The sequence below is a fragment of the Phocoena phocoena genome, chromosome 2 (assembly GCF_963924675.1).
Source record: "Phocoena phocoena chromosome 2, mPhoPho1.1, whole genome shotgun sequence".
Taxonomy (NCBI): domain Eukaryota; kingdom Metazoa; phylum Chordata; class Mammalia; order Artiodactyla; family Phocoenidae; genus Phocoena; species Phocoena phocoena.
The window spans coordinates 47,469,133-47,495,222 of record NC_089220.1 but is presented as its reverse complement, the minus strand read 5'-3'; the positions used below and the strand labels follow the sequence as shown (position 1 = coordinate 47,495,222).

At 36.3% G+C, this 26,090-nt stretch overlaps 1 protein-coding gene across 2 annotated transcripts; it reads left to right on the top strand.

The window, feature by feature from the left end:
* Positions 1–6,922: 6,922 nt before the first annotated feature.
* PSMC6 (proteasome 26S subunit, ATPase 6) lies at positions 6,923–25,365 on the top strand. Of its 2 annotated transcripts, XM_065901423.1 has the most exons (14): positions 6,923–7,049; positions 8,056–8,135; positions 8,229–8,268; positions 8,515–8,567; positions 11,236–11,303; positions 11,909–12,023; positions 13,835–13,922; positions 15,608–15,669; positions 15,757–15,880; positions 16,248–16,309; positions 17,862–17,982; positions 18,126–18,206; positions 21,950–22,021; positions 24,864–25,365. In XM_065901423.1, the coding sequence occupies exons 1-14, from the start codon at positions 6,923–6,925 to the stop codon at positions 24,980–24,982; spliced, it is 1,212 nt and encodes a 403-aa protein (XP_065757495.1). In that variant the 3' UTR covers positions 24,983–25,365. The 2 variants fall into 2 exon arrangements, with proteins under 2 accessions (XP_065757495.1, XP_065757497.1); XM_065901425.1 differs by lacking the exons at positions 15,608–15,669; positions 15,757–15,880 and having other exon boundaries at positions 6,952–7,049.
* The last annotated feature ends 725 nt before the right edge of the window (positions 25,366–26,090 follow it).

Genomic DNA, 26,090 nt, shown 5'->3' with positions numbered 1-26,090 from the left:
TAGCCCGTAATTAGGGAGAATTTAAAAACATCAATATTCCCAGGATGAAGGCCCTAGTCCATAAGATTCAAATTCTTGCCCAGAACAAATTTCTAGCAAACTTCAAATCAGAAACAATCACCATATAAGACAATTTTTTTAATTTATTGTCTTTTCCCCCCAGCCTTATTGGAGTATAACTGACAAATAAAATTGTCAGATATTTAAAGTGTATATCTAACTGGTTTGACATACATATACATTGTGAAAGGATTCTCCCCATCAAGTTAACCCATCTATCATCTTACATATTTACCCTTTTCCCCTCCCTTGGTGAGAACATTTAAGTTCAACTCTCTCAGAAAATATCAATGATACAATACAGTGTTATCAACTGTGGTCACCATGTTACACACTAGATTCTCAGAACTTATTCATCTTATAGCTGAAAGTCTGTACCCCTTTATCAACCTCTCCCTGCTTTCCCAAGCCCCTTGCCCCTGGCAACCAGTTGTCTACTCTCTGTTTCTATGAGTTTGCTTTTTTATTATTATTATTCCACATATAAGTGATACCATGCAGTATTTGTCTTGTCTGACTTATTTTACTTAGCATGGTGCCCTCAAGCCCCATCTATGTTGTATCAAATTTCTCATGCTGAATAATAGTCTATTGTATATGTATACAACATCTTCATTATCCATTTATCTGCTGACAGACACTTAGGTTGTTTCCATGCTTTGGCAATTGCGAATAATGCTGGATGGATGTGGAAGTACAGATATCCGGGTATATACCCAGAAGTGAGATTGCTGGATCTTACTTTATTGTCTTGAAAATTATATTTTTTCCTATCAGATTTGTAAGTGATTTTAGAATGTGTAAAATACAGTTTTATACACATTGTATAAATATTACTGACATTTCCCTGAGAACCCTTTTGAGTTGGTCCTTTGTGTGAGTTCACTTCTTCAACTCTGCCTCCTCTCACACCATCTTGCCTATGTTAAGGCCATGAAATAACCGATTAGTTATCAAATAACTAAGGAGCATCCACAGGGTACATAGTTCAACCTTGGATTTCTGAAACTACAGCCTCCCATATATTATAACTTTGCTAAACAATAGTAAATTTTTTAGAGATGAACAAGGCCACGGTCTTGTTATTCTAATACTAGTGATCATAACAATAACATGACTTAGATTTAATGTACACAGATGGAATTCTGTTTACTCTGCAAATAACAGCTATTATTATTTTTTTAATGACCAAAGCAGGAAATGGCTTGAGTCCAATTTCTCAAAATGGAATTTCTGTGGGAAACTTCTCAGTACATGAACACTTTCTGACGTTGAATTGACTAGAAGGAAATGATTAAGGAAAAAAATGTGATCAAGGAAAAGGATTATTATGACACACAAGAGGAAGAAAGGCTAAGTAAAAACCTAAAGGTCTGGTTCCGATACTTGATTAGATCTATGTAATATTTACTGAATGTAAGTGTGCACATGTTGTATTGCTAGACTTTTCTATTGGGCTGCTTGAGATCATCTGAGTTGGGGAGACCTGCCACCTAAGCTCTGTCATCACCTTCTTTACCTCAGGTTCCTGAAAGGATGAACTATAAATAGTAACTGACTTCACTTCCTAACTTCAGGTTCATACCTTAGCCCAATGTGCAGTCTGGTTGCCAACTCCACTCTCTTACTCTTCTTTACCTGACCTTCTTATTGGCAAATCTAATTGCCATTTTTCATTGAAATCATAACATCTCTGCTGCATTTTGACAAAGCAGATTCCTTCTTTCTTTGATTCAATTTCCTGTGCACTGAACATTCCAGATCCTCCTTATAGTTCTCTGATATTATTTAACTGTCTCCTTCATGGGCTTTCCCTGAGCTTTCCTCTAAGATGTGAGTGTTCCCCAGTATTCTATCCTTTCTTCAGTGCTTTTCCTCATCTATACTCTCCCCTGGAGAAACTTGCCCAATCTCATGATTTTAAATATTTCCTTTATGCTAATGACTCCCAAATATATTTTTCCAGTTCAGATCTCTTCCTTGAGCCTCAAAATCCAACTGCCTATTGAACACAGCCATCTGGTTTTCTCAGAAATGTTTGATCACATTGCCATACGTATCTAGACAGCTAGAAATCAGGAAACCATCCTCAGTTTTCCCCTCTTTTTCACCTTCCATAACCTATTCTGTCCTGCCAGTTCTGTCATCAGTTTATTTCCTCCTCTCCATCTTTATGACTAAGGACTAGTTTCAGCCCTGATTGTTGCTCACCTGATTTATTACCATATTTCCTTAACTGATTACCCAACTTCTAGGCTTGTACCCCTCAAAAAATAGTCTTCCCTGCTAGCCTGGTTTCTCAAAAACGTAAATCACACTTCTGTCTAAAATTTGTGATGCTCCTGACCTGATGCTTCTGAATAATTAAATTCAAGATTCTCAGCACGACATTCAAGGTCCCTATCTATTTCTCCAACTTCACTTCCAACACCTCTCTGCCTTATAGTTAGTGAACTGCCAACGATTCCTCCAGAGACCTTGTTTCCAGCTGCAACCATTAGAAGTACTGATGAAATCTTCTAGATAGTGAAAGAAAAAGGCAGAAATAGATGAGAAGAGATAGAAAAAAAATAAGGGGACTAATTCAAGGAGAACAGTCTGACTAATAAGAGTACCACTTAGAGAGAACATGCAAACATAGGAAATAGAAGTAATTCAAGAAAATAGCCAAAATGGAGGGATGGCTATCTAGATTCACTGGGCATACTAAATGCCCAGTCAGTGGATGGAAAGTGTCCCTAACAGAGATAAAACTTTCAAAAAGAAGAAAGAAATCTTGGTTCCTGACAAAGAATTGAGAATCAGAAGGGTACTACAGAAGCACTGGAAGCTACAGGACAATGGAACAAGGCCTCCAAAATTCTGAGAATTCTATAGCCAGCCAAACTATTAATCAAGTATGAGAGTAGAATTAAGATATTGTTAGACACAAAGAATAATGTAATCTTTAAATCCTTTCTAGGAAAATTCACTGAAAGGATATGATCCAACCAAACAAAGGAGTAAAACAAAAAAGAGGAGACCTGGGTATCAGGAAAGAGAAGATAGTACACAAGAGAGGAGCTAGGAAAGTTCTAGAAGGGAGTTATGCAGCATCCCTAGAAGAAGATGGAGGCCTCCAGTAGGGGTGTCTCTAGTTAAAATTGGGACTGGAGGGATACCTGATGTGACTTTCTGAAAAACACTATTCAGAGGAATTTTACAATGGTATTGTAAATTTGGGAAGAAAAAGTGATTTTAAAAAATAGCTAAGCATATTTTTTAAATGAGGCAGCTTTTAATTATAGGACATTCAAAACAATTTTACAATAAAGCAAATGTAACTATAGTATATTGCTTGACTTGCATAGCCCCACAATAAGACAAGTGCTGGACGGTGATTTAACCAAAACTTGTATATATTGTATATGGGGGGGTGGAAGTAGGGAAAGTGGGAATCTGGAATAATATACGGGTGCTGAATCTTTATCTTTCTTATTAGGAAGTCAAAAGATAAAGCCTAAAATTGACCTAACAAGGAAGAGCAGCATAAGCATATTAGTTAGAAATGTGGAGGTAAATACAAAAAAAAACAAAGAATTGGAGGGGCTTCCCTGGTGGCACAGTGGTTAAGAATCCACCTGCCAATGCAGGGGACACGGGTTCGAACCCTGGCCAGGGAAGATCCCACATGCTGCAGAGCAACTAAGCCCGTGCTCCACAACTACTGAGCCTGCGCTCTAGAGCCCGCGAGCCACAACTCCTGAGCCCGTGTGCCGCAATTACTGAAGCCCACATGCCTAGAGCCCGTGCACCGCAACAAGAGAAGCCACTGCAGTGAGAAGCCCGCGCACCGCAATGAAGAGCAGCCCCTGCTCACAACAACTAGAGAGAGCACGCGCACAGCAACGAAGACCCAACACAGCCAAAAATTAAAATTAAAAAAAAAATTAATAAAAAAAATAATTGGATAGTGGGGCTCAGGGATAGAATAGGGTGGGGCAGTAGACTCTTCTTTTTCAATCTAAGACTTGTAGTACTAAAAAACAACTTTATGTATAACTTTGATTAAAGAAGAGTATTTCCCAGAAGCTAGGAATTCTAACTTCTATTCCTACATCAACATTTTGCTGCTCGGCCATAGACACATTCAATTAAGTGCATTCTGGTAAGTATTTGGGGGTAGATATTTGGACTGACAAATTTCTAAAAACTCGAGTGTTATAGCTGATGTGTGAGCAAAAGCAGTTGCTACTTGCCTATCTGGTACTGTTTCTCAATTCTCTCTAGAAAAATATCAGTTCCTGTTATATTAGTTATCCGTCATCATGTAACAAATGACCACAAACTTAGTGGCTTAAAACAACAAACATTTATTATCTCAAGTTTTTGTGGGCCAGCAGTTCAGGAACAGCTGAACTGGGTTGCATGACTCAGTCTCTCATGATGTTGCAATTAAGACTAGAGCTTCTGTCATCTGAAGGCTTGCCTAGGGTTGGAGGCTCTGCTTCGAAAATGGCTCACTCACATGGCTGTTGGCAGGAGGCCTCAGTTCCTTGCTGGCTGTTCCTTTCCGTGTGGGTCTCTCCACAGACCTGCTGATGTGTCCTCTTGGCATGACAGCTGGCTTCCCCCAGAGGGAGTGATCCAAGGGTGAGTAAGGAGGAAACCCCAATGCCTTTCATGACCTAGGCTCAATGGTTGTCTACTGTCACTTCCACTTTATTCTATTTGTCCAGAACAAGTCACTAGATCCAGGGGAGGGAAATTAGGCTCCACTTCTTGAAATGGGAAGTATCAAAGAATTTGTGTACATATTTTAAAACCACAACACCCATCAATGCTACATTATACGTTAGTAGGTTAGGAGACTATCCTTAAAAATGATTTTTGAAGATCTAAAAAAATTTCATCACTGTTTGTTATGACATCACTTTTAATGACCCCTCCTTCCAAAACTAAGATATACCCTACCTTGTCACCTCACTTCTTCTCTATTCTACAATATTTTAAGTTCCTTGAGAACTGATGACATTTCTTAGTCTTTTTGTATCTCTGCTTACCTATCATAGTGTCTAACATATTCACAAATTCATTCAATAGTATATATATATATATCTTCTGGGGATACAGTAGTGAGCAAGAAATAGTCATAGTCCTTGTTTTCCTGGAGCTTATAGTCTACTAGAGGGAAAATACACATTTAATTGCATCTTTAAGAACACTTATGAATGTATAATTACAAATTAAGCTATATTTTCTGATGGACAGGGATACAGTCTTAGAGGTGCATATAAAAAGGAACAGGGCTGTTCTGTTGCAGGCATACCGAAGACAGACAGGAGGTTCAACTGAAGTTGGGATTTTGCCAGATGGGTGAGAGAAAAAGAATAAGAGTCAAGGGAGTTTAAAATATTGGTGTGTTATGTTGAAATAACACACTAGTATGTGCTTATAAATATTTATTGAATTGAATCAAACTGAGCTATATATATATTTTTTTTCTTTGCCCCATCCTCTCTTCTTGATGTCAGAGGTGATATACTTTTGGTATAGTTTGACCAGAATAGTTGCAGCTGAGTGGGAGAAGGGACTAACCCTGCTCAATCCACCTTCCTTGTTCATTGTCTAACTGCAATTACCAGTTATATTTAGAATAAACAGAATAGAATATTCACACAATATCCATAAGATTTTTTCCTAATAAATTTGAAGGCATCTTTTAATTTCCTAATAATTTGTTTGTAATTTAATTCACTTAAAATTGCAATTTATATGTATATATAAGATATACCTATTTAAACTCAAACATCCAGGGCCACTGGATAAGATGAGATCAAATGGAGTCTGGGGAATGTGACTGATTCTTTTGGAACAGCAATAAATTCTCCCTAGGAGTAATGCTGGGAAGAGGTACAGCAATGTGGACCTGTCCCGCAAAAACTGAGGTCATTACTACCCTTAAAATAAACAATTTAAAATAACACTACTGAATACTTACTATGTGCCAGATGTTGTGTTGATAGCTTACAGGCACACTATGTTGTTTAATACTCATGACATCCCTATGAGATAGGTACAAATATTATGCTCATTCTACAGAGATTTTGAGAGATTAATTTGTCCAAAAGCACAGAAAGAAGGCATCTTTATCTTGTGCCCCTCATCTCTACAACCTGCCCCCTTCCAGGCTCATTGGCCTTCTTTCTGTTCCAAGAAATGAGCCAACCCCCTTTTCACCTTAAGATATTTGCATTTGCTGTTTCCTCTGTTTGGAAGGTTTTTCCCCAGTTTGTTGCACATCTAGCTCGTTATCTCAGATATCTGTCCTAAATTAGTTCTCCTCACCTTACTCTATAACACCACCATGTTTTATTTTCATTATAGTATTTATTACACTTTGAAGATTATTTTTTTATCTTCCCACCAGATCGAACCCTTAGTACCTCACTCACTGAGTGAATAAATAGCCTACTCCTTCTGTACCTGGAGATCCTGGATAGTATTGGGTTATACCAGTAGGCTATCTGTGTTATACCGATAAGCCATCAGAGCTCTTTAGAGAGATATGTATATATTCCCTATTTCATTCTCATCTTGGTGTATTACAAAGTCTTTTGTGGTTCCAGAACAGCAGTGACTTAAAAATACCAAGGCCTCTCAGGGGACAGCGCCCTTGCTCTACCCAGGCTGACCTGCAGGGGATGGTATATCTGGAGGTCTCCTTCGGTGCACGCCGGCACCCTACTGCATAGAGACGCAGACGTTGGAGAAGTGGCGTGCAGAGGCGGGGCAAACCGGAAGGGGCAGTGTCTTCCGCGAAACCCGCCCCTCCAGGGAGGCTCTCCTGTCTCGCCCCGCCCCTTCCCCCGCCCGGACGGCCATGGCCATTCCCGGCATCCCCTATGAGCGGCGGCTTCTCATCATGGCGGACCCTAGAGATAAGGCGCTTCAGGACTACCGCAAGAAGCTGCTGGAGCACAAGGAGATCGACGGCCGTCTCAAGGAGTGTGAGTGCACCTTTCTTTCCACATAATCTCGTGCCCGGACCCTCTCCCGTCTCTGACAAAGCGGAGGCCTTTGGCCGAGCTCGGCAACCGAGCCCCGAGGAGAGAAGGCCTCAGTCTGGAGACAAGGCGCTTTGTCATCCCCGCCTATAGCTTCGGAAGCCGAGCCTCTTCGGGCGTGAAAATGGCCCAGTCTGGTCCAGGTGACAGAGAGAACATCCCCAGTTCTGAGATGGAATTGGAAGATGACCAGAGGGGAGTGGGGAAGAAGTGGGTCACAGGGATGTTTCCAGGTTAAGGTGCAAGGAGTGCGGCGTTGGTGGAGTCCCGGGACCCGGAGGCGGAAAGAGACTTAAGTCAAAGAAGCTCAAGCAAGAGACGAGACTCGGGTATTTGGCTTGTTAGTGGAATGGAAAGCCGAACGCGGAGTTTAAGAGAGAAGTGTCCATCGGTCAATCATAGTCCTCTTCTTTTTTCCTCGTGTTTTGAATTGTACTCTGTCAGGCACACAATTTTCCCTTACTCCTGAACCAAAAGAGTACTTCTAATTTTTCTTAGTGCACCGTCACTGACAAACCTGAATGGTTTAAATAATGAAGGAAGACCTTAACTGTATAATTCTGTGGCGCTTTATTTAGGTTAGAAAGCCAAAGAGTAACAGTTCATGTGGGTAGGTGAAGTGAGGAAGGGTCTAACTTTTATCATTCGGGTTTGTAATCTCAAATCCGGAAGTGTCAGAATGTCAATATCTGTTATGAATGTAACCTAATATGTGCTCAAACAAGTAAGTGTTCCTGATAAAGAAAATAAAAACATGGTGCTTTCTCTGTAACATTTCGTTTTGAAACATGTCATCTGCAAATGGCATTATGTTTTTTCTGGTTTGATATAGTGGATATAAAATACACGTAAAGTGAAATAGACTTAAATAAACTTAAATAAAGTGAGACTTAGTGACTTAAACTCGCTAAGATTATTTAATTTAAAATGTTCAAATTATATTTTTCAGTAAGGGAACAATTAAAAGAACTTACCAAGCAGTATGAAAAGTCTGAAAATGATCTGAAGGCCTTACAAAGTGTTGGGCAGGTAGGTAATGGAGTTTGGGGTGTAGAGGGTGATGGTGATTTGTTTTTTTAGCTCTTGGCAAAAAGTAATGCTTTTTTTTTCTTTCTTTCTTAGATTGTTGGTGAAGTACTTAAGCAATTAACTGAAGAAAAATGTAAGTGTATTAGATTGTTAGTAAAGAAAAAAAGAGCAGACTCCCCTCCCTCCCACCACCAACTTTTGAAATGCTTATTATTTTAATGACTGTAATGAAGGTAGATGATATTCTTGCATAGACTTAAGTTGTCTTTCAATTCTTGTCTTTTGGAGAACAGAAATAAAACTCAATCTGCCATCAATGTGGATATATTTATTTTTTACTTTATATTTTTCAATTTGTTTTTTCATTTTCTTCCTCTAGTCATTGTTAAAGCTACAAATGGGCCAAGATATGTTGTGGGTTGTCGTCGACAGGTAACATTTTACATTTCTATAGTGCTTTATAATTGACAAAAGTGCTTTCATGTAAGGTATTTAATTCTCAAGGTAAGCAGGTCAGGCATTATGCCCATAACTCCCAAAGGTGACTTGTTCAGATATAGCTAATTATTAGCAAAGCCTGAACTCAGACCATGGGTTTGACTCCCGGTAGTCTCTACTTTTCTGCTCTATTGCATTGCCTCAGTCAGCTCTACACACTGAGAAATCAAAGAATTTCAGAAGTGAAAGAATCTCAGATTATTTTATTTTAGTGTCTTTTTTTGAAGAGGTCTTAAAAGTATTAGACCTTATAAATTACATTTTATATTTAAACATTCAAAAATATTACTTATAGTCTTTACTAGAGGCTAAATTATTTTGTATGAGTTCATTTAAATTAGAATCGGCAAATTGAAATAACTCCAGATTTTATCTTGCAGTCATCAGAAATCACCAACAAATGGCTTTGGATCATTTAGTAGCCTCTGAAGCCAATTTATGTACTACCCTATTCTTTAGAAAGCGTCTTTAGTGAATTCTTATAAACTCATTGGAAGAGCTTTCTAAACTGAATATTTGTTATGTCAGGTTCAGGTTTTAAAACATTGATATGACATGGCTACAGAATTGAATTTTTCCTAGGGACTAAATTCAGTCTTAAGATTTTGCCTAGCATGTAAGTGGGATGACATTTTCTAAATCAAAATTTCAGTTGCCTAATCCGACAGGATATTTATGTCCCTTTCAGGGCCCTCTGGATGCCAAAAGTTGGCATTTCTAAGATATTTTGTGGTTGTATGAGGGGCAAGAGAGTATTTGAAAACTGGAAAATATTAGAAAAGCCAGAGTATATATCCCCTATAGATGTAAATGTTGAAATAGCTTCATATTCATCTCTATTTAAGCTCATTTTCAAGTACAGTGGTCCCTTGTTATCCGTGGGGTGTATGTTCCAAGACCCCCAGTGGATGCCTGAAACCTGGGCATATACCAAACCTTATATATGCTATGTTTTTTCCTCTACATACATACCTATGATAAAGTTTAATTTAAAAATTATGCACAGAAAGAGATTAATAAAATAGAGCAATTATTAAAAAAATATGCTGTTACAAAAGTCATGTGAATGTGGTCTCAAAATATCTTGTACAAATTTAATGCCTTTTCCATCTTAACTCAGCACTTGTCATGCCCTGTCGCCATAACTTTTGCAGTTTGAGGCGTGACAGCAAAACTAGCACAGGTTTCTTTTTTCTTCTTCACAATTGCATGGATAGAGGATTTGTTCTTACTCTAGATTATAGCAACCTCAGCATATGATTTTTATTTCCTTATTAAGTCGAGAACTTTCCCCGTTTCATTAGGAAGCGGTCTGTGGCTTCTCTTTGCCATATCTGAATGGCCAGCATCACTACCATTGTGCTTTGGGGCCATTATTAAGTAAAATAAGGATTATTTGACCACAAGTACTTCAATCAGCAGGACAGTGGATCTGATAAGCGAGAGGGCTACTACGCTGGACAAAGGGATGATTCATGTCCCAAGGACAGAGCTTTCATCACGCTACTCAGAACAGCATGAAATTTAAAACTTAGGATTAGTTTATTTCTGGAATTTTTCATTTAATATTTTCAGGTAACTGAAAATGTGGATAAGGGGAAGACTACTGTACCTGACAATTATTCTTAGTTTAATCCATTATATTAAACCTAGTATTTAGTATATCTTCACTTCATTTTAATTGGCACTAAATCCTAAACTGAGCGCTGTTTGCAAAATCCTGTGAAAAGTGGTCAGTAATTTGTATGATTCTGAAGTTGTATTGGCAAGCAGTTTATTATTTTTTTTGTTGCACTTTTCGAAAAAACTAAAAAATTATAGTTTTTTCGAAAAATAACTTTATTTTTGACAAGTAACAGCCTGAGTGTGATTTGAATCTATTTGGATAGATTATCTCCACTTCTATCCAAATAAGTTAAATACGCCAATAAATTGTTTAGTATGATTCAACTTAATATGTACAGTAATATATTTACCATAGTGTCTGGCATGTAGCAAAAGAATGAATGCTGGGTTTTTTTTGTTTGTTCTTTAGAATTTTAATAAAAAATCTCTAAGGGGAAATAGAGTGCATATCCCCCTTATCTCCTATGATCACATAACACATACTTCCCAAAACTATAGTTTTTAAAATAAATCTAATGGACATACCTTTAAGATGCTTTCCTTTCCTTCCCCTCCAAATGTTCATTAAGGGATTTCTGTATAAATGCTTTGGTACCAATTGCCAAAGTCACTGTACTACAGTGCCTAAGTCAAAATAATGAGCAAAACTATATTAAATAGTGAGCCTTTGAAAGTAAAATATTGCAGTCAGTTCCTTCTTCAAAAACAAGGTTGTTGCCACCTCAGACTTTATATATTAGTGATTTCTCATTTCACACTGAGATTGCACAAAAGGGCACTCTTTTAAGGAGCAGAAGGAAATAACTTTGAATTACTACTTTTTATAAACCCTTCCCTTGGGCATGGTGTTTATAATCTAATCTTAGTGTTCTCTCCGAAGGGTAAAAATGATTATTTGGCTTCTAACTCTGCTCTTGTTAGAGTGTTATTCCCCTTTTCAAGTGTTTGTGTAACACCTTTTGTTTTACACAATTAGCTTGACAAAAGTAAGCTGAAGCCAGGAACAAGAGTTGCTTTGGATATGACTACACTAACTATCATGAGGTAGGTTTCTTGTACTATTTAGTTTACGTCTCATTTTCACGGAGGGAAGATTTTATCCAAAATATATGCTTCTTGAGATCACTGAATATTTTGCCACTTTTCCGCTTTTCCTAATTTCAAATTAATTTAAACATGTTTTTTTAAAAAAATAATAAATTTATTTATTTGGCTGCATTGGGTCTTCATTGCTATGCATGGGCTTTCTCTAGTTGCAGTGAGCGGGGGCTACTCTTTGTTGCGGTGCACGAGCTTCTCGTTGCGGTGGCTTCTCTTGTTGTGGAGCACAGGCTCTAGGCACGTGGGCTTCAGTAGTTGTGGCACGCGGGCTCCGTAGTTGTGGCTTGCAGTCTCTAGAGCGCAGGCACAGTAGTTGTGGTGCACGGGCTTAGCTGCTCCATGGCATGTGGGATCTTCCAGACCAGGGCTCGAACCCGTGTCCCCTGCATTGGCAGGCGGATTCTTAACCACTGTGCCACCAGGGAAGTCCCAGCATGATTTTCCAAGATCACCTACAGGTGCTTGCATAAGCAAGTCATTTATACTCTATTTGTAGGCTGAGAGAAAATACATCTTTTAAAAGAAAAATACACACCTTATCATTACAGGTATTTGCCAAGAGAGGTGGACCCACTGGTTTACAACATGTCGCATGAGGACCCCGGGAATGTTTCTTATTCTGAGATCGGAGGTTTGTCAGAACAGATTCGGGAGTTACGAGAGGTTGGTAGTGTGTGCTTTATTCTCTGAACTTACTAAGAAGTAGTACGGGTTTTAAAATGCCTGAAGGGAGAAAGAGGATGTAAAATCACTTTGTCCAAATAGTGTTTACTGAATATTATATATATAATATTTTTGACAAGAGAAGAAAAGCACTGAATCTCTAGCTATGAAAATTATGGGTTTTTGTTAAATTTGGAGATAATTTGGTGTTTGAAAAATCCTGCTCTTTTTATGACCAAGAAGGAAAAAAAGCTAAGAATAATGGATGTAATCCACTGCCCATACCATCTGGTATTTTGTTTATCTTAGTAGTTTAGTTGGGTCAGAGCACATTTGGATAGTGTGTGTAATGTAGTTTTTCCCATAACCTCATTGATTTCCTATTGCCCTTAAATAGAGTAAGTTATCTGTGCCTTAAATATTTTATTTTGATAAAGCTGTTTGCTGTCATTTAAGAAAAATACTGGCTTTAGCGTGGCTTAAACTTTAAGTTCTTACATGAAGAATCAAATCAGGGTTGCCTTGCTTTACAACACAGATAGCTTCTTAACAATTCTCTTTTAAGCAAATTACATTGTTGTATTGATTTCATCTTAATTTAGGATGGAAATACTCAGGAATGAATTTGATTAATTAGAATGGCTTACATTATCTGATTTAAGCCCTAAACCAGTAGTTTTCAAACTCCAGCACTTTAAATTTTCTGGAACTCTTATTAAAGATACAGATTCCTAGGCCCTCTGCATGGTTTTGATGCAGTGGCTTGGGGGTGGGGCACAGGAATTAGCGTTTAAACAAGCATTCCAGGTGATTATGAAACCAAGTTGTTTTTTTTTTTCAACCATACTTGCAGAAGCATTGGCCTAAGCATAAATAAAAGCCTATTCTTTTCACATTATAGTTAATGAAAAGAGGAAGAACAAGTGCTTCATGAAACAGTGAAATATTTTACAGCGATTTGCTGCATCAGCCATAGGAGCAGAATGAACCTCTCTCACACACACACACAGACACACGCACACACACCAAGGACATGCAGTATACATCTGCAGACAATTGCGAATATTAATTTCTCACAATTTTGGCGTGTCTTAATCATACCTTATGGACAGAGTTATTCAGTAGAGGTTTATCTCTCAAGTAAAGAGTTTAAACTGGGCAGTCAAATCCTCACTTTTGCTGTTCTCCACTTTTCTTTCTTTGAATCAGTCTTAGAACATTGAGAGCAGAATTTATGTTTTTTTTAAAGACTACTATGACAAAATGCCAACATAAGAACATTTTACGTACCATTTCTCTTAGTGGCAGTTATATCTTACCAAAGTTCCCCATTTTATAATTACTTTTTGTTGTATTCAGAAGCACACCAGTGTAATCTTTTTGTTTTTTTGCTTAACTGATTTTTTGTAGTGTTAATTGTTTCGTTGAGGCATAATTTACCTTCAGTAAAATTCATGTTTTTTAAATGTACAGTTCAAATGTGTTTGACAGATTATATGCCCGTGCAAACATCACTCTAGTCAAGTGTGTGGTTATTTTAGCAAGTGTGTTAAATAATAAATAGTTCAAAGTACCACATGCTTTTTAATTAATTAATTTAAAAAATATTTTAAGATTTTTAGATTTAAGAGATATCTTACATCTATCTGAAGAAAAACCTCTAATATAAATGGTTTTACATAGCACTGAATTCTAGATCTATTACGAATTATGATGTATGTATGTAAATCTGCTGATAGTTTACTTAAAATATTTGAAAGTACATCAAAATCTTTACTAACGTTTTAAGAAACATGCAACTTCTTTTCTAGGTAATAGAATTACCTCTTACAAACCCAGAATTATTCCAACGTGTAGGAATAATACCTCCAAAAGGCTGTTTGTTATATGGACCACCAGGTTGGTATTAAATCTTGTCTGCCCCACTATGAGCGAATGAATGAATGAAGGAGTAAAAAAATGAGATGGAGATAATTAACGTGACAATTCCAGCCTCCATTCTGTTCAGAGTAAGGAAGGGATTGGGGATGTGTGTCTACTGTTTTCTTAGTCTTGCTTAGTCCTCTTGTGCTTCATAGGGTATATATATCTAAACATGCCATGTGATTCTAAGCAATGGTCTTGTGTGGTTCACAGACCTCTGGGTGTCCCAGAGACACTTTCAGGGATTCTGCAAGGTCAGAATTACTCTTGTAATACTAAGATGTCAACACAGTGAAAAAGAAAAAAGCAACTAACATCTGTGCTGATGGTGCAAAGCAATGAGGGTAAAGCTACTCATGCCATAGTATGAATCAATTAAGTCAGTGGCACAAAATGGTATAGTAGTCATTGTGTTCGGGGCCACTCACATTTGCAGTATTTTTTAAAAAAGATGTCAGTTTCACTTTAAAATGTCCTTGCTAAAGCATTAAAAATATTAACTTTTGATCCTTGAATATGTGTTGTATTCTGTGATGAAATGGAAAATACATATAAAGTACTTCTGTTGCATACTGAATAAGATATCTCCAGGAAAAGCATTTGTGTGATTATTTGAGTTGCCTGCTGTATTAGCTGCTTTTCACAGAATGCCATTTTTACTTGAAAGGATAATTTACAGTCAGTTATCAGACTGGTTATTGGTTACCTTGCACACATTTTTTTTTTTTAATTTATTATTTATTTATTTATTTATGGCCGTGTTGGATCTTCATTGCTGTGCGTGGGCATTCTCCAGTTGCGGCGAGCAGGGGCTACACTTCGTTGCTGTGTGCAGGCTTCTCATTGCAGTGGCTTCTCTTGTTGCAGAGCAGGGGCTCTAGAGCCCAGGCTCAGTAGTTGTGGCGCACGGTTTAGTTGCTCCATGGCATGTGAGATCTTCCTGGACCAGGGATCAAACCCATGTCCCCTGCATTGGCAGGCGGATTCTTAAGCACTGTGCCACCAGGGAAGTCCCTGCACACATTTTTTTTGAAAAATGAATGAAGTTAGCCAGTCATGTTAAAGTAAACAACTGGCACCATCTGTAGCCAGTGATAAAACTTGAGCTTTCAAACGAAAATTGAGTTTTTGAAAACTTTACCTCTGGTACTATGAGCTTGACATCTTTCCAATGTATTTGTTAATATAAGACAGGATGAGATCGGAGATGGTATTAACAAATGTGACTTTTTAATATTATATAATGGAAAATGCCAGTATTTGGAAGATTTTCATAACCCACTGAATCAGTAATTTCCAAATAACAAATACTTGACATTACAATATCATATGTAGGCAAAGGTCCACTCAGTGTTCAGTATAGCCCAATGTATTTGAATGTGCAAGTTTCCATCACAGTCTCTTTGTAAGTTGGCTTTGATATATTTCTAAAGTTATGTATTCAGTTTGCTTAAAATAAAATTAGAAGGGATATTTTGAATAAAATTTAAAATTTTAATATTGAGTGGAAGTGCTTTGGGATTTTAAATGATTTTAAATGCTTTTATTTAAGACTTAGCTTACATTTTGCAAAATTTACTATTCAAAGGATTACATTCTTAAAGGCTTTTGAAAATTTGTTTTACTTTCCATTTAATTAGGACTTCATTTATCATTCCTAGGTACAGGAAAAACACTCTTGGCACGAGCCGTTGCTAGCCAGTTGGATTGCAATTTCTTAAAGGTAAAGGGAATATTCTTTTTGTAGCTATTGAAAATAAATTTTATTTGAATTTTCCTATGTTTACCATAATGTTTTTCCTTTAATCAGGTTGTATCTAGTTCTATTGTAGACAAGTACATTGGTGAAAGTGCTCGTTTGATCCGAGAAATGTTTAATTATGCCAGGGACCATCAGCCATGCATCATTTTTATGGATGAAATAGATGCTATTGGTAAGAATAACACTTCTTAAAATTTATTTTAAACTTTTCTTGAACTGTTAGGAATATTCTTTTAATCTAAAAGAACTTTTTCCCTCTCTTTTCACCTCTAACTGCAATTTGTGTGAAGTAGCAAAATGAATTGAATGTTACTTTAAAAAAATTCTTAAGAAAATTTAACCACTCTCAATAAATAACCTTTAACACTGAGAAAATGATAAACATACCAAAATCAATTCTAATTTTGTCAGTGTAATTCTTGTTAATTTATTTTCATCTTAATGTTTTAAACCCCAGATACTATCATTTTCATATTTTCTTAAATGATGCTTAAAGAGGAAAGGAGTAATGCATATGAGTTTCCACATCATTATTTTAGGTGGTCGTCGGTTTTCTGAGGGTACTTCAGCTGATAGAGAGATTCAGAGAACTTTAATGGAGGTAATATTTGGTAAAGCCTGTTTGTAAAGAAATCAATGTTTATAAAGTGAAGAAGTGAACATTGGATATTTGAAGGTCAAAATATGGATAATGGTTTAAATGAAGAATGCATTTAAGTATGAAATTTGAAAGTACAGTATTGACAGGAATGAACACTTTTCTTTACCACAATCTCTAGTAAGAAAGTGAGTACTAGAAAATAATAGGGATATCTACAAAATTTCATGCGAGTTACAGCTGTACCGTTCTACATTTTTTGAGCAGACTGGCCATTTAAAAAATTATATATTGTACCTACATTGTGAATGTGATTTTGTGTTCGTTTTATTCAGATATTTTATGAGTGACAAATATATTTAAACTAGTGGCAATAAATGAATTGTAACTATGTATGAGGCTGCTCTAAAAATTACTAATACTTTCCTCTCTTTATTGCTGAGAATGAAAGGAAACTAAAATAGTTTTGATTATTGAAGATGGATGATGGGATATTGAAATGTATATTAAAGTCTTTTCCCACTCCACATTCTGTGAAAGTGATGGCAAGATTCCAAACACATTTTCCAACTCCTATGAATAGATAGGTAGCATAGGTAATGCATTGTCAACTACTGTCTCAGTAGGGATGTTTGAAAATTGTTTTTTATAAATTGCTCAGAAAAGACAGTATTTTAAAATTAGTTGTAGAGTCTATTAGAAGCCTTAAATTGAGGTATTTTTTTAAAACGCAGATACTAGTTTTATTCATGTACCTGATATGTTGTTAGCTAACACTTAGGGTATGTTAGACATATTGGCATGAAGAAATAGACATATTGTCAGGCTAGCTTTGTTTTAAAGTGTTTGTTGAATGCAGTTAGATTTTTCAACATTTGTTCAAGAAAACTTTAGGAATTGAAGGAAAAGTGTTAGGTATCTCAGTATTTCTGTGTAAGTAGAATTATATGAAAAGATATTTAATGGATTTATTATCAAGTTTGTAGAAAATCATTGTTTCCAGTTATCCTGATGTAAATTTTATGTCTGGCATGCCATAAGCTCTTGAAACATTATTTTAAAAGTAATTGTAACAAAAAAATTCGAATGTTGGAAATCAGATCCACATAACTTAGTTTCATAATTCGTGACTGGATGGATGCCTTCAGATTTATTAAAACTATCTGATAGCTATACAAAGGTACATAGTTGAATAATCTATCTTGGAGACTTCCCTGGCAGTCGATTGGTTAAGACTCTGTTCTTCCCCGGCAGGGGACACGGGTTCGATCCCTGGTCGTGGAACTAAGATCCTGCATACTGCAAGGCACGGCCAAAAAAAAAACATTAAATAATCTATCTTGGAACTTTTAGAATGGAATATATATCCCTTTATGTAAGAGAGAAAAAAATATGATTCCATCAAACGATCATTCTGCACATCACATATGTATCTGTAAGCAATACATTTCATGGTCTTAGTCATTTTATAAAAGGTGTGTGCTATGTGTTTTTTTAATGGTTGGGATGCTTTATAAAATGTGCCTTTGATTTATATTCACAAATATATTCTTAGCTACTGAATCAAATGGATGGATTTGATACTCTACATAGAGTTAAAATGATCATGGCTACAAACAGACCAGATACACTAGATCCTGCTTTGCTTCGTCCAGGCAGATTAGATAGAAAAATACGTAAGTTAAGCTTTTGTGCCTGCTGTCCATTTCTCTTTGTCTATGTCCATTTCTCTTCCCCTACCTCCTCCTCACCCCCTACTTTATTTAAAAAACAAAAAACCTGACTGCAAAAGAATTTCTTATAATTTTCTTATTTTCAGATATTGATTTACCAAACGAACAAGCAAGGTTAGATATATTGAAAATCCATGCAGGTCCCATTACAAAGCATGGTGAAATAGGTAAGTAAATAACCTATTTTATATATATTTACATTTGGTAAATGAAGTAAAATGCTATTGGATATCACTGATAGTCTACCAAATCTAGTTTTAAATTCAGGAAACATGTGGTCTTGAATTTAGCTAATAGTTATTGAGCATGTGCTATATGCTAAGAATTGTCCTAAGTGCTGAGGATATAGCAATGAACAAAACAGATAAATTCCTGCCTTTATATAACTTACATTTTTGTCAGGAAAGGCAGGTGAAGAAAGTAAAATATTCACTTGACCCTTGAGCAAAATGGGTTTGAACTGTGTGGGTCTACTTATACGTGGATTTTTTTTTTTAACTAGTAAATGCTATAGTACGACCTGGTTGGGGTTGGTTGAATCCACAGATGCAGAACCATGAACATGGAGGGCCGCTATGAGTTACGTGCAGATTTTCGACTGTGCCACCAGGGAAGCCCGAATGTATACATTTTGAATAGAGATGGGGAGGAGGAGGCACAGGGAACGCCTTACCAAGGTGATTTTTAAGCAGTGACGTAAAAGGTGAAGGAGCTAAGTATGGATATTTGGGGGAAGATCATGCAGAGGGAACAGCAAGTAAGAAGGCCTTGAAGTAGGTGCGTGCATGGAACATTCCAGGAGCAGTATAGAGGTCAGGGTGTCTGTGGCAGAGTTATTGGGATGGTAGCAAGTGAAATAAATCATAGAAGTAATGGGAATCAGATTGTATAGAGCCTTACTGAGGCCGTTGTGTAGGAACTTTGGCTTTTGTTTTTAGTGAAATGGATTCCATTGGATTGTGAGCAGAGGAATGATATGACCTTACTTTTTATTGTTTTTAACTTTGTATTACAGAAAATTAGAAATACATAAAAGTAGAGATGAGTATAATCTTATCAGGAATTCATCCCCCAGCTTCAGTAATTAACCCTTGGCCAATCTTGTTTCATCTGTAATCTCTCCCACCTCTTACCTTCCTTCTGGATTTTTAAAAAGCAAATTCCAGGGCTTCCCTGGTGGCGCAGTGGTTGGGAGTTCGCCTGCCGATGCAGGGGACACGGTTCGTGCCCCGGTATGGGAGGATCCCACGTGCCGCGGAGCGGCTGGGCCTGTGAGCAATGGCCGCTGAGCCTGTGCGTCCGGAGCCTGTGCTCCGCAACGGGAGGGGCTGCAGCAGTGAGAGGCCCGCGTACCACAAAAAAAAAAAGGGCAAATTCCAGTCATTATCATTTCATCTGTAAATATTTCAGAATTCACTTATGTTAAATAGATCATCTGGCTGTAGCCAGAGGGACAAGGATAGAGACAAGAGGATCTATTAGGAGGTTATTTCAGTAATGCAGGCAAAAGATGATGGTGGCTTGGTCCAAGGTGGTAGCAAAATCTTTTAAAATAATGAGATTCTGGACATATTTTGAAAATAGAGGTGACAGGGCTTGCTAATGAATCAGATGTAGGGTGTGAGCTAAAGAGAAGAACCAGGGAAGACTTAGGTTTTTTACTCATGCAACTGAACAAATGGAATTGCCATCAATTAAAGCGAGGGAAGACTGGAAAGATTCGGTTTTAAAGGGAGAATGAGGAATTTGATTCTGGCAATATTTAATTTGAGATGCCAGTTAGATAGCCAAGTAAAGATGTTGATTAGTAATTCTGTGTACATCAATAGTTCGTTGGGGTGGTCTGTGCTAGAGTTATAAATGTGGCTAATATCAGCATAAAAATGGTTCCAAGGAAGAGAATGTTGATAGAGAAGGGATTCAAAACTGGAGCTAATTCCAGCATTAAGAAGTTGAGAGGACATAAAAAAAGTTGAGAGGAAGAACCATCAAAGGAGACTGAGGAAGGTTAGTCACAGAGATAGGAGTTAACCAGGACCTGATGGTGTTCTGGAGAATAAATGAAGAAATACTATAGGGAGGGACTAATTTCCTGTCAAATGCTGACAGTGGGTCTGATAAGAAGAGTTCTGAGATTGGATTTACTATGTGAAGATCATTGGTGACCTTATCAAAAGAAATTTCTTTGGAGTGGTAGGAGTGAGAGCCTTGTTCAAATGGATATCAGAGAGATGGGGACATGAGGCATTGAGTTTAGACACCTCTTTCAAGGAGTTCTCTAGTGAAGGGGAGAAGAGAAGAAATGGAGCTGCAGCAGAAATGGAGATGAGGACTTGGGGTTTTCTTTAAGATGCATGTACTTACAACACTTTTTTTTTATGTTGATGGGAATGATCTAGGAGAGAGATACAAGTTGATAATGTGCTATTTTTGAAGAGAGGTTGGCTTTGTCTATGAGCATAGACTTCTCAGGAGAATAAGAGGAAAGGCAGCATGTATTAGATGCTGATGATGACAGGTTCTTAAATACGGCAGGTACTTAGAGGATTTTTCTTCTGAATGCATTTATTCTCTCAGTGAAATAGAAAGCAAGTTAAGAGTGAAAATGGGAAAGTACTGTTAGAGATTTGAGGACAGAGGAAAAATTACAAAATAGTTATCTATAGAAGTGAGAGACCGGACTAGTGTAAAGGCCAGCGAGCCATGTATTCTACTGTGGGCTAAATTCTGTATGCTTTCTGTTTTTGTAAATAAAGTTTTGTTGTAGCACAACCACTCCCACTCATTTACATATTGTCTATGACTACTTTCCCACTACAGTGGCAGAAATGAGTAGTTTTGACAGAGACCATATGACCTACAAAGTCTGAAGTATTTACTGTCTTGCCCATTACAGAAAGTTTGCTGACCCCTGGACTAGAGGCATCTAGTATAATTGCTAAGCAACTTTAAAAACTTTTTACAAGTTAGTGGTCCAAAATAATTACAAATAGTTGACCATTGCCTTTCTCATTACTCATGTGAAAGTTTTGAGTTGGAAAGACTGAGCTGAATTTACCAGCTTCTTCCAATACTGAGCTCTTGCTAGGTGCTAGATGCTGTGCTAACCTTAGGAATTTCTGCTCTCCAGAAGCTTACATGAACTTGAACCTGAATGAAGACTAATTAATGAATTATCTGTGTGATTTCAAATAGAGATTGACATACTCCAGATTGCCTGACAAGGGTGTCTTATCACAGTTTTTCACATTGTAGTAGCTTATGTGTCTCTTCTCGCTATTCTACATCAAGTCCGTAACTGCTACCTTAAACCAGCAGCAGCTCTTCATTTCGTCTGTCACGTGGATAGAAAGGTCACTTAACTATTACTGTTATCATAGATCTGATACCTCAACACTTGGAGCTTTCACAGAAACCAGAAAAGCTAGTCAATGTTTACTCTAGCATTTAAAAATTCTGTATGATAAAATGATGTCTGAAGACTATTTTTGGTATATTTTATATTTGCCTTATGTGATTAAATTCCATTGTGGTTACAGTTGGTTTTGAATATTCTAGATTTATTCAAATTAGATACTTGGTTACAGTTTTAATAAGAGTCATAGCTTGACATATCTAAAGTTCACATGCGCTTAACAGTTTCTCTGTGTAGAAACAGGTTAAGATGCTTTCAGATCTTGCTATTTCTTGGTTTTAGAGTTTTAGAAGTATGTTTATTTCTGCTTGGTGCTGGTTTACTTAACAGAAGTATTGATTTTAGTTGTTAATGTTGTGTAATGTTAACAGAGATGATGCTTAGCTGACTAAATTTGAAGCAAGCTCTTAAGTTAAATTTTCTATATGGGAATAAATCCAAAAAAGGTCTCCTATTATTATTTTTTAACTGATTTCCAGTATTTTTCCTAAACAGATTATGAAGCAATTGTGAAGCTTTCAGACGGCTTTAATGGAGCAGACCTGAGAAATGTTTGTACTGAAGCAGGTAAGGGTTTAAAGTACAGTTTTTACTATTGATTTTGATTTGTTTAATTTGCTAAAAATGTGTTTGGGTTTGTCCAAAAGCAGAGCCTGAGCTTTGCAAGGATTTGAGTGCTTGTTATTTTCTGGGAAATTGATTCCAAGAAGTAGAGAATAGGGCAAGTGAAATGGGAAGAGGGAAAGCTGTTATAAGGGTGCATCTTTGAAATAACTGTTGTAAGCAAGAGGGGTTTGATTCTGATGAGACCTCAGAGAAACATACAGAATTCTTTCCAGGATTATCTGGCTGCAATATGGGAGACTAGACATTTATTTACCAGCTGTCATCCTCCATTCCTCCATGGGATGAGATTTGCCCTTGGGGATGTTAACTTCTTTGCACTTATGGATGCCTTAGGGTAGAATGTGGAAAGACATGCATAGTGATAGCATGCTGTCTCCCTGGAGTAAGTCTGAGACTGTACAGAGCTATCTGCCACACCTGTGGCTGAAATCCGACTGGGCCAGCACTGGGGGTATCTGCTACAAAATGGATGACATGCCTTCTGATACTAGCCTGTCAGTAGTTACCTTTGAAAGATTGATTTATGAATTTTGTGTTCATTCAACTTGTGGAAATGTAGTAGTTTTTTAGTATAATTTTCTCTGTGGATTGTGTGATTTTATTTTTATTTCTGGTACCAAGTGGCTTTAAAACCATACATACGGTCATTTAGTTTTTGTCCTCCACACAGAATCTTAAAATTAAAAAAATATCTACAGTAGATTTTATAGTCACTGACTTTCATAGATTGCATATGAACACTTTTTAAGTATTACAATATGTGATTTCTTCTTGTTTTCATATCACCATTAGCCTTATTTTAACATTTCTTGTAAATTCAACAGACAGTGTTTAAAGAGGCTGCTCAGACATGGCTTCTCCATAGGAGTATCTTCATGGGTATACTGTGACTCAGTATCTGGATCAAAGATCTGCAGGTCCAGAAACTCTCAGTACAAATCACATAAATCATGCTCACAAAGACTTACTAGTAAACAAAAATATTAAAAGGTAAGCAGTCAGTAGCCTGAACTACTAGGGGTAACTTATGACATTCTCCTTTCAAAATCTACACTAGACCAAATTATTATTAGAAGCTTGCTTTGGTGAAGATGGAATCCAAACAAAAGCAGTATCTAAATCTTAAAGGCTGATACCATTAAATTATATTCTCTCTTTTTCCACATATTTTTAAAAAGTTTATTTTTAGCTATTTCCAATAAAGAACTATAACTTCTGTGTGGATTACAATTTAAGCTTTTTAAACTTCTCATCTAGAGACATACTGAAATTCTTGAGTTTTCTTTTTATTAGTCTTCAAACCTTTTTTGTTAACATATCTTTCTGTGAGTTAAAATATACTTGATTCAATTATAGCTGTCTTTTTCCATTCAAATCCTGAGATTGTCATCCTTTTTGGATTAGAATGTATCTCACATTCACTCATTCACTAAATAATGATTTGGAAACAGTAATATGCACAAGGTTTGGAAAAATAACTTGCCTAATTTAGTTACAGCCTTCTAAACAGGTTTTAAAACTTCACTATTAAAAAAACCAGTCATTTCCATTCACCTGATTTCTGAGGACGGCATAGAATGACTATCGCCAAGATTCCTTATGTAGAAATCTTGAAAGGAAAGGGAAGACAGGAAGTAACCCTTGCAATTTTCTATTGCAACCCACTCATTTTATGTTAGTGAAAATTCAGTATAAGCAGATCCTCAATGAAAATAGTAGTAGGATTCACTTAATTAGTAGATAATGATAACTTACCAGCTTTAGCTTATCATGCAATTAGGATTGTCTCAAAATCTGGTACCCATATCTATGACACAACTAATGTTTAAAAAAAACCCACAAACCTTTTACCTCCTTGCCAAGTAGTATTTGACAAGTAACTTGTCAAAAACTTGAAAGCAAAAACTGAATGGTGATATTTGAATATGGAAGTCTTATAAAATACCAATTTGTACATAAAAAAGGTAAATTTTCTCACGTGAATGATGACACTGATTTTTGTTGACTTTCTTTAATTCCTATTCTCTATGCTTTTGATTATTAACAAGGAAAAGCTATGAAAATTACTGAGGTGTTTTGTGTTTTCCCAAACCATACATGTGCCCCCTGCTTCCAGGGGATTGCTGCCTGTAGAGTTAGGAAACTTCTGCCTAAAATGTGTATGTGTTATTGATAGTTGGGTTTTGTTTTGTTTTTTTCAAAATGACATTGGATACAGGGACTGTGTGAGGTGGAATTTAAGTATACAGATAATTGTCTCACTGTTTTCTAGCTTTTGGTTGGAAAATAGTGCTCACTATAGTTACGGAAATTAATTGAACAATAGTAGTGGTTTTTAGGAAATTAGAACTATTGGCTGAGAAGTAATACATCTAAGCTCCTTCACATTTATTCCATAGAATAATATTACATTATTTAGTTTTCTTTAAAGTTTTTTGAGATATAATTGACATATTAGTTTCATGTATACAACATAATGATTCAGTATTTGTATATATTATGAAATGATCACCATAATGAGTCTAGTTAACATTCCATCATCACACATAGAAAAGTATTTTTTTCTTGTGATCTACTCAGCATCTTTCAAATACACAGTGCAGTATTAATAAGTATAGTCACTATGCTGTACATTACATCCCCAGGACTTATTTATTTTTTTAAGTGGGAGTTTGTACCTTTTGACCACCTTTACCCATTTCACCTACCCTCTCTCTTAGTTTTCTTATAATAAATAATTCACATATTAAATATAGCAGTCATGTTGTTTTATTCTCCACAGGTATGTTTGCAATTCGTGCTGATCATGATTTTGTAGTACAGGAAGACTTCATGAAAGCAGTCAGAAAAGTGGCTGATTCTAAGAAGCTAGAGTCTAAATTGGACTACAAACCTGTGTAATTTACTGTAAGATTTTTGATGGCTGCATGACAGATATTGGCTTAATGTAAAAATAAAGTTAAGGAAAATTATGTATTGGCAAAAATGATCTTATTAAAAGAGTATGAATAAAAATGTATATGAATAACATTGTAAAAATTAGTAATTCTACTTTTAAGAAGTATGGAAGAAATTTGTATGTTTGTTAATGTTGCATTTATTGCAGCAGAAGTTATAAAAGAAGAGTATGTTGAAGCTTTTTGTATTTGCTGTGTATTTTGTAAAACCTTGAAAATGGTTTGAGACGGTAGTACCAGATAGCATTTCTTATGACTTATTTTATATCATTTGTTTTCCTCATCCTAAAAAGTTTAATAAAATCTGTTTGATTCAGTTCTCCTACATATATTCTTGTCTTTTATGAGACTACATTTACTATGGTCTAAACTATTTAATAACCAAGATGAAGTTGGGTTTAGATCGTAGACTTTTGAATTTTATTTTAAAACAGTACCTATACTCTGTGTTCATGAGAGCATCTTGTTATATGTAACATAGATGTGTGTCTGTATATATTCCTCCTTCAAGAAAGCCTTTATTTATTCTCCACCTACTATGATTAATCCGTGTGATAGTTAATTGAAATAGTACATGCGCATCCATAACCATTTTTTAGATTATGATTAAAAGTAACATTTGCTATTTAAATGTGACTTGGTTTTCTTGATTTATGTGAAATGATAGTTCCCTTTTGAGGAGGTTTGTACACTCTTCTCGGAAAGATTCACACATACATACACACAATTTTGCATATATTAAAACTTAGGAGATTTATTATTTCCCAAGCTCACCCATGGACACTAGGTATCTATGGATACCAGGCTAAGGATCTGATGTAGGGGATGTTGATGTCAGAAATGTTCAGAACAAAAGTTCCGTTACCTATACACGATTCTTTCTCATATTATGTGGTAATTAAAGCTTTAACAAATTACAATAGGAAATCATCATTGGGCATCAATTAAGATTATGTTATTATTAAAGGTGCTGTTAAACAAAAGAAACTTCAGTTTCATAAACACTGAAGAATGAATGATATATGACTCAGGTAATAATACAATCATTCTTC

What these genes read in the sequence shown, in the direction of transcription:
- PSMC6 (XM_065901423.1), top strand. Translation starts at nt 6,923, where the DNA reads ATGGCCATTCCCGGCATCCCCTATGAGCGGCGGCTTCTCATCATGGCG. An exon ending in AGATTCGGGAGTTACGAGAG is followed by an intron (nt 12,024 to 13,834) that starts GTTGGTAGTGTG and finishes CTTCTTTTCTAG; the next exon opens with GTAATAGAATTACCTCTTAC. An exon ending in GGATGAAATAGATGCTATTG is followed by an intron (nt 15,881 to 16,247) that starts GTAAGAATAACA and finishes TCATTATTTTAG; the next exon opens with GTGGTCGTCGGTTTTCTGAG.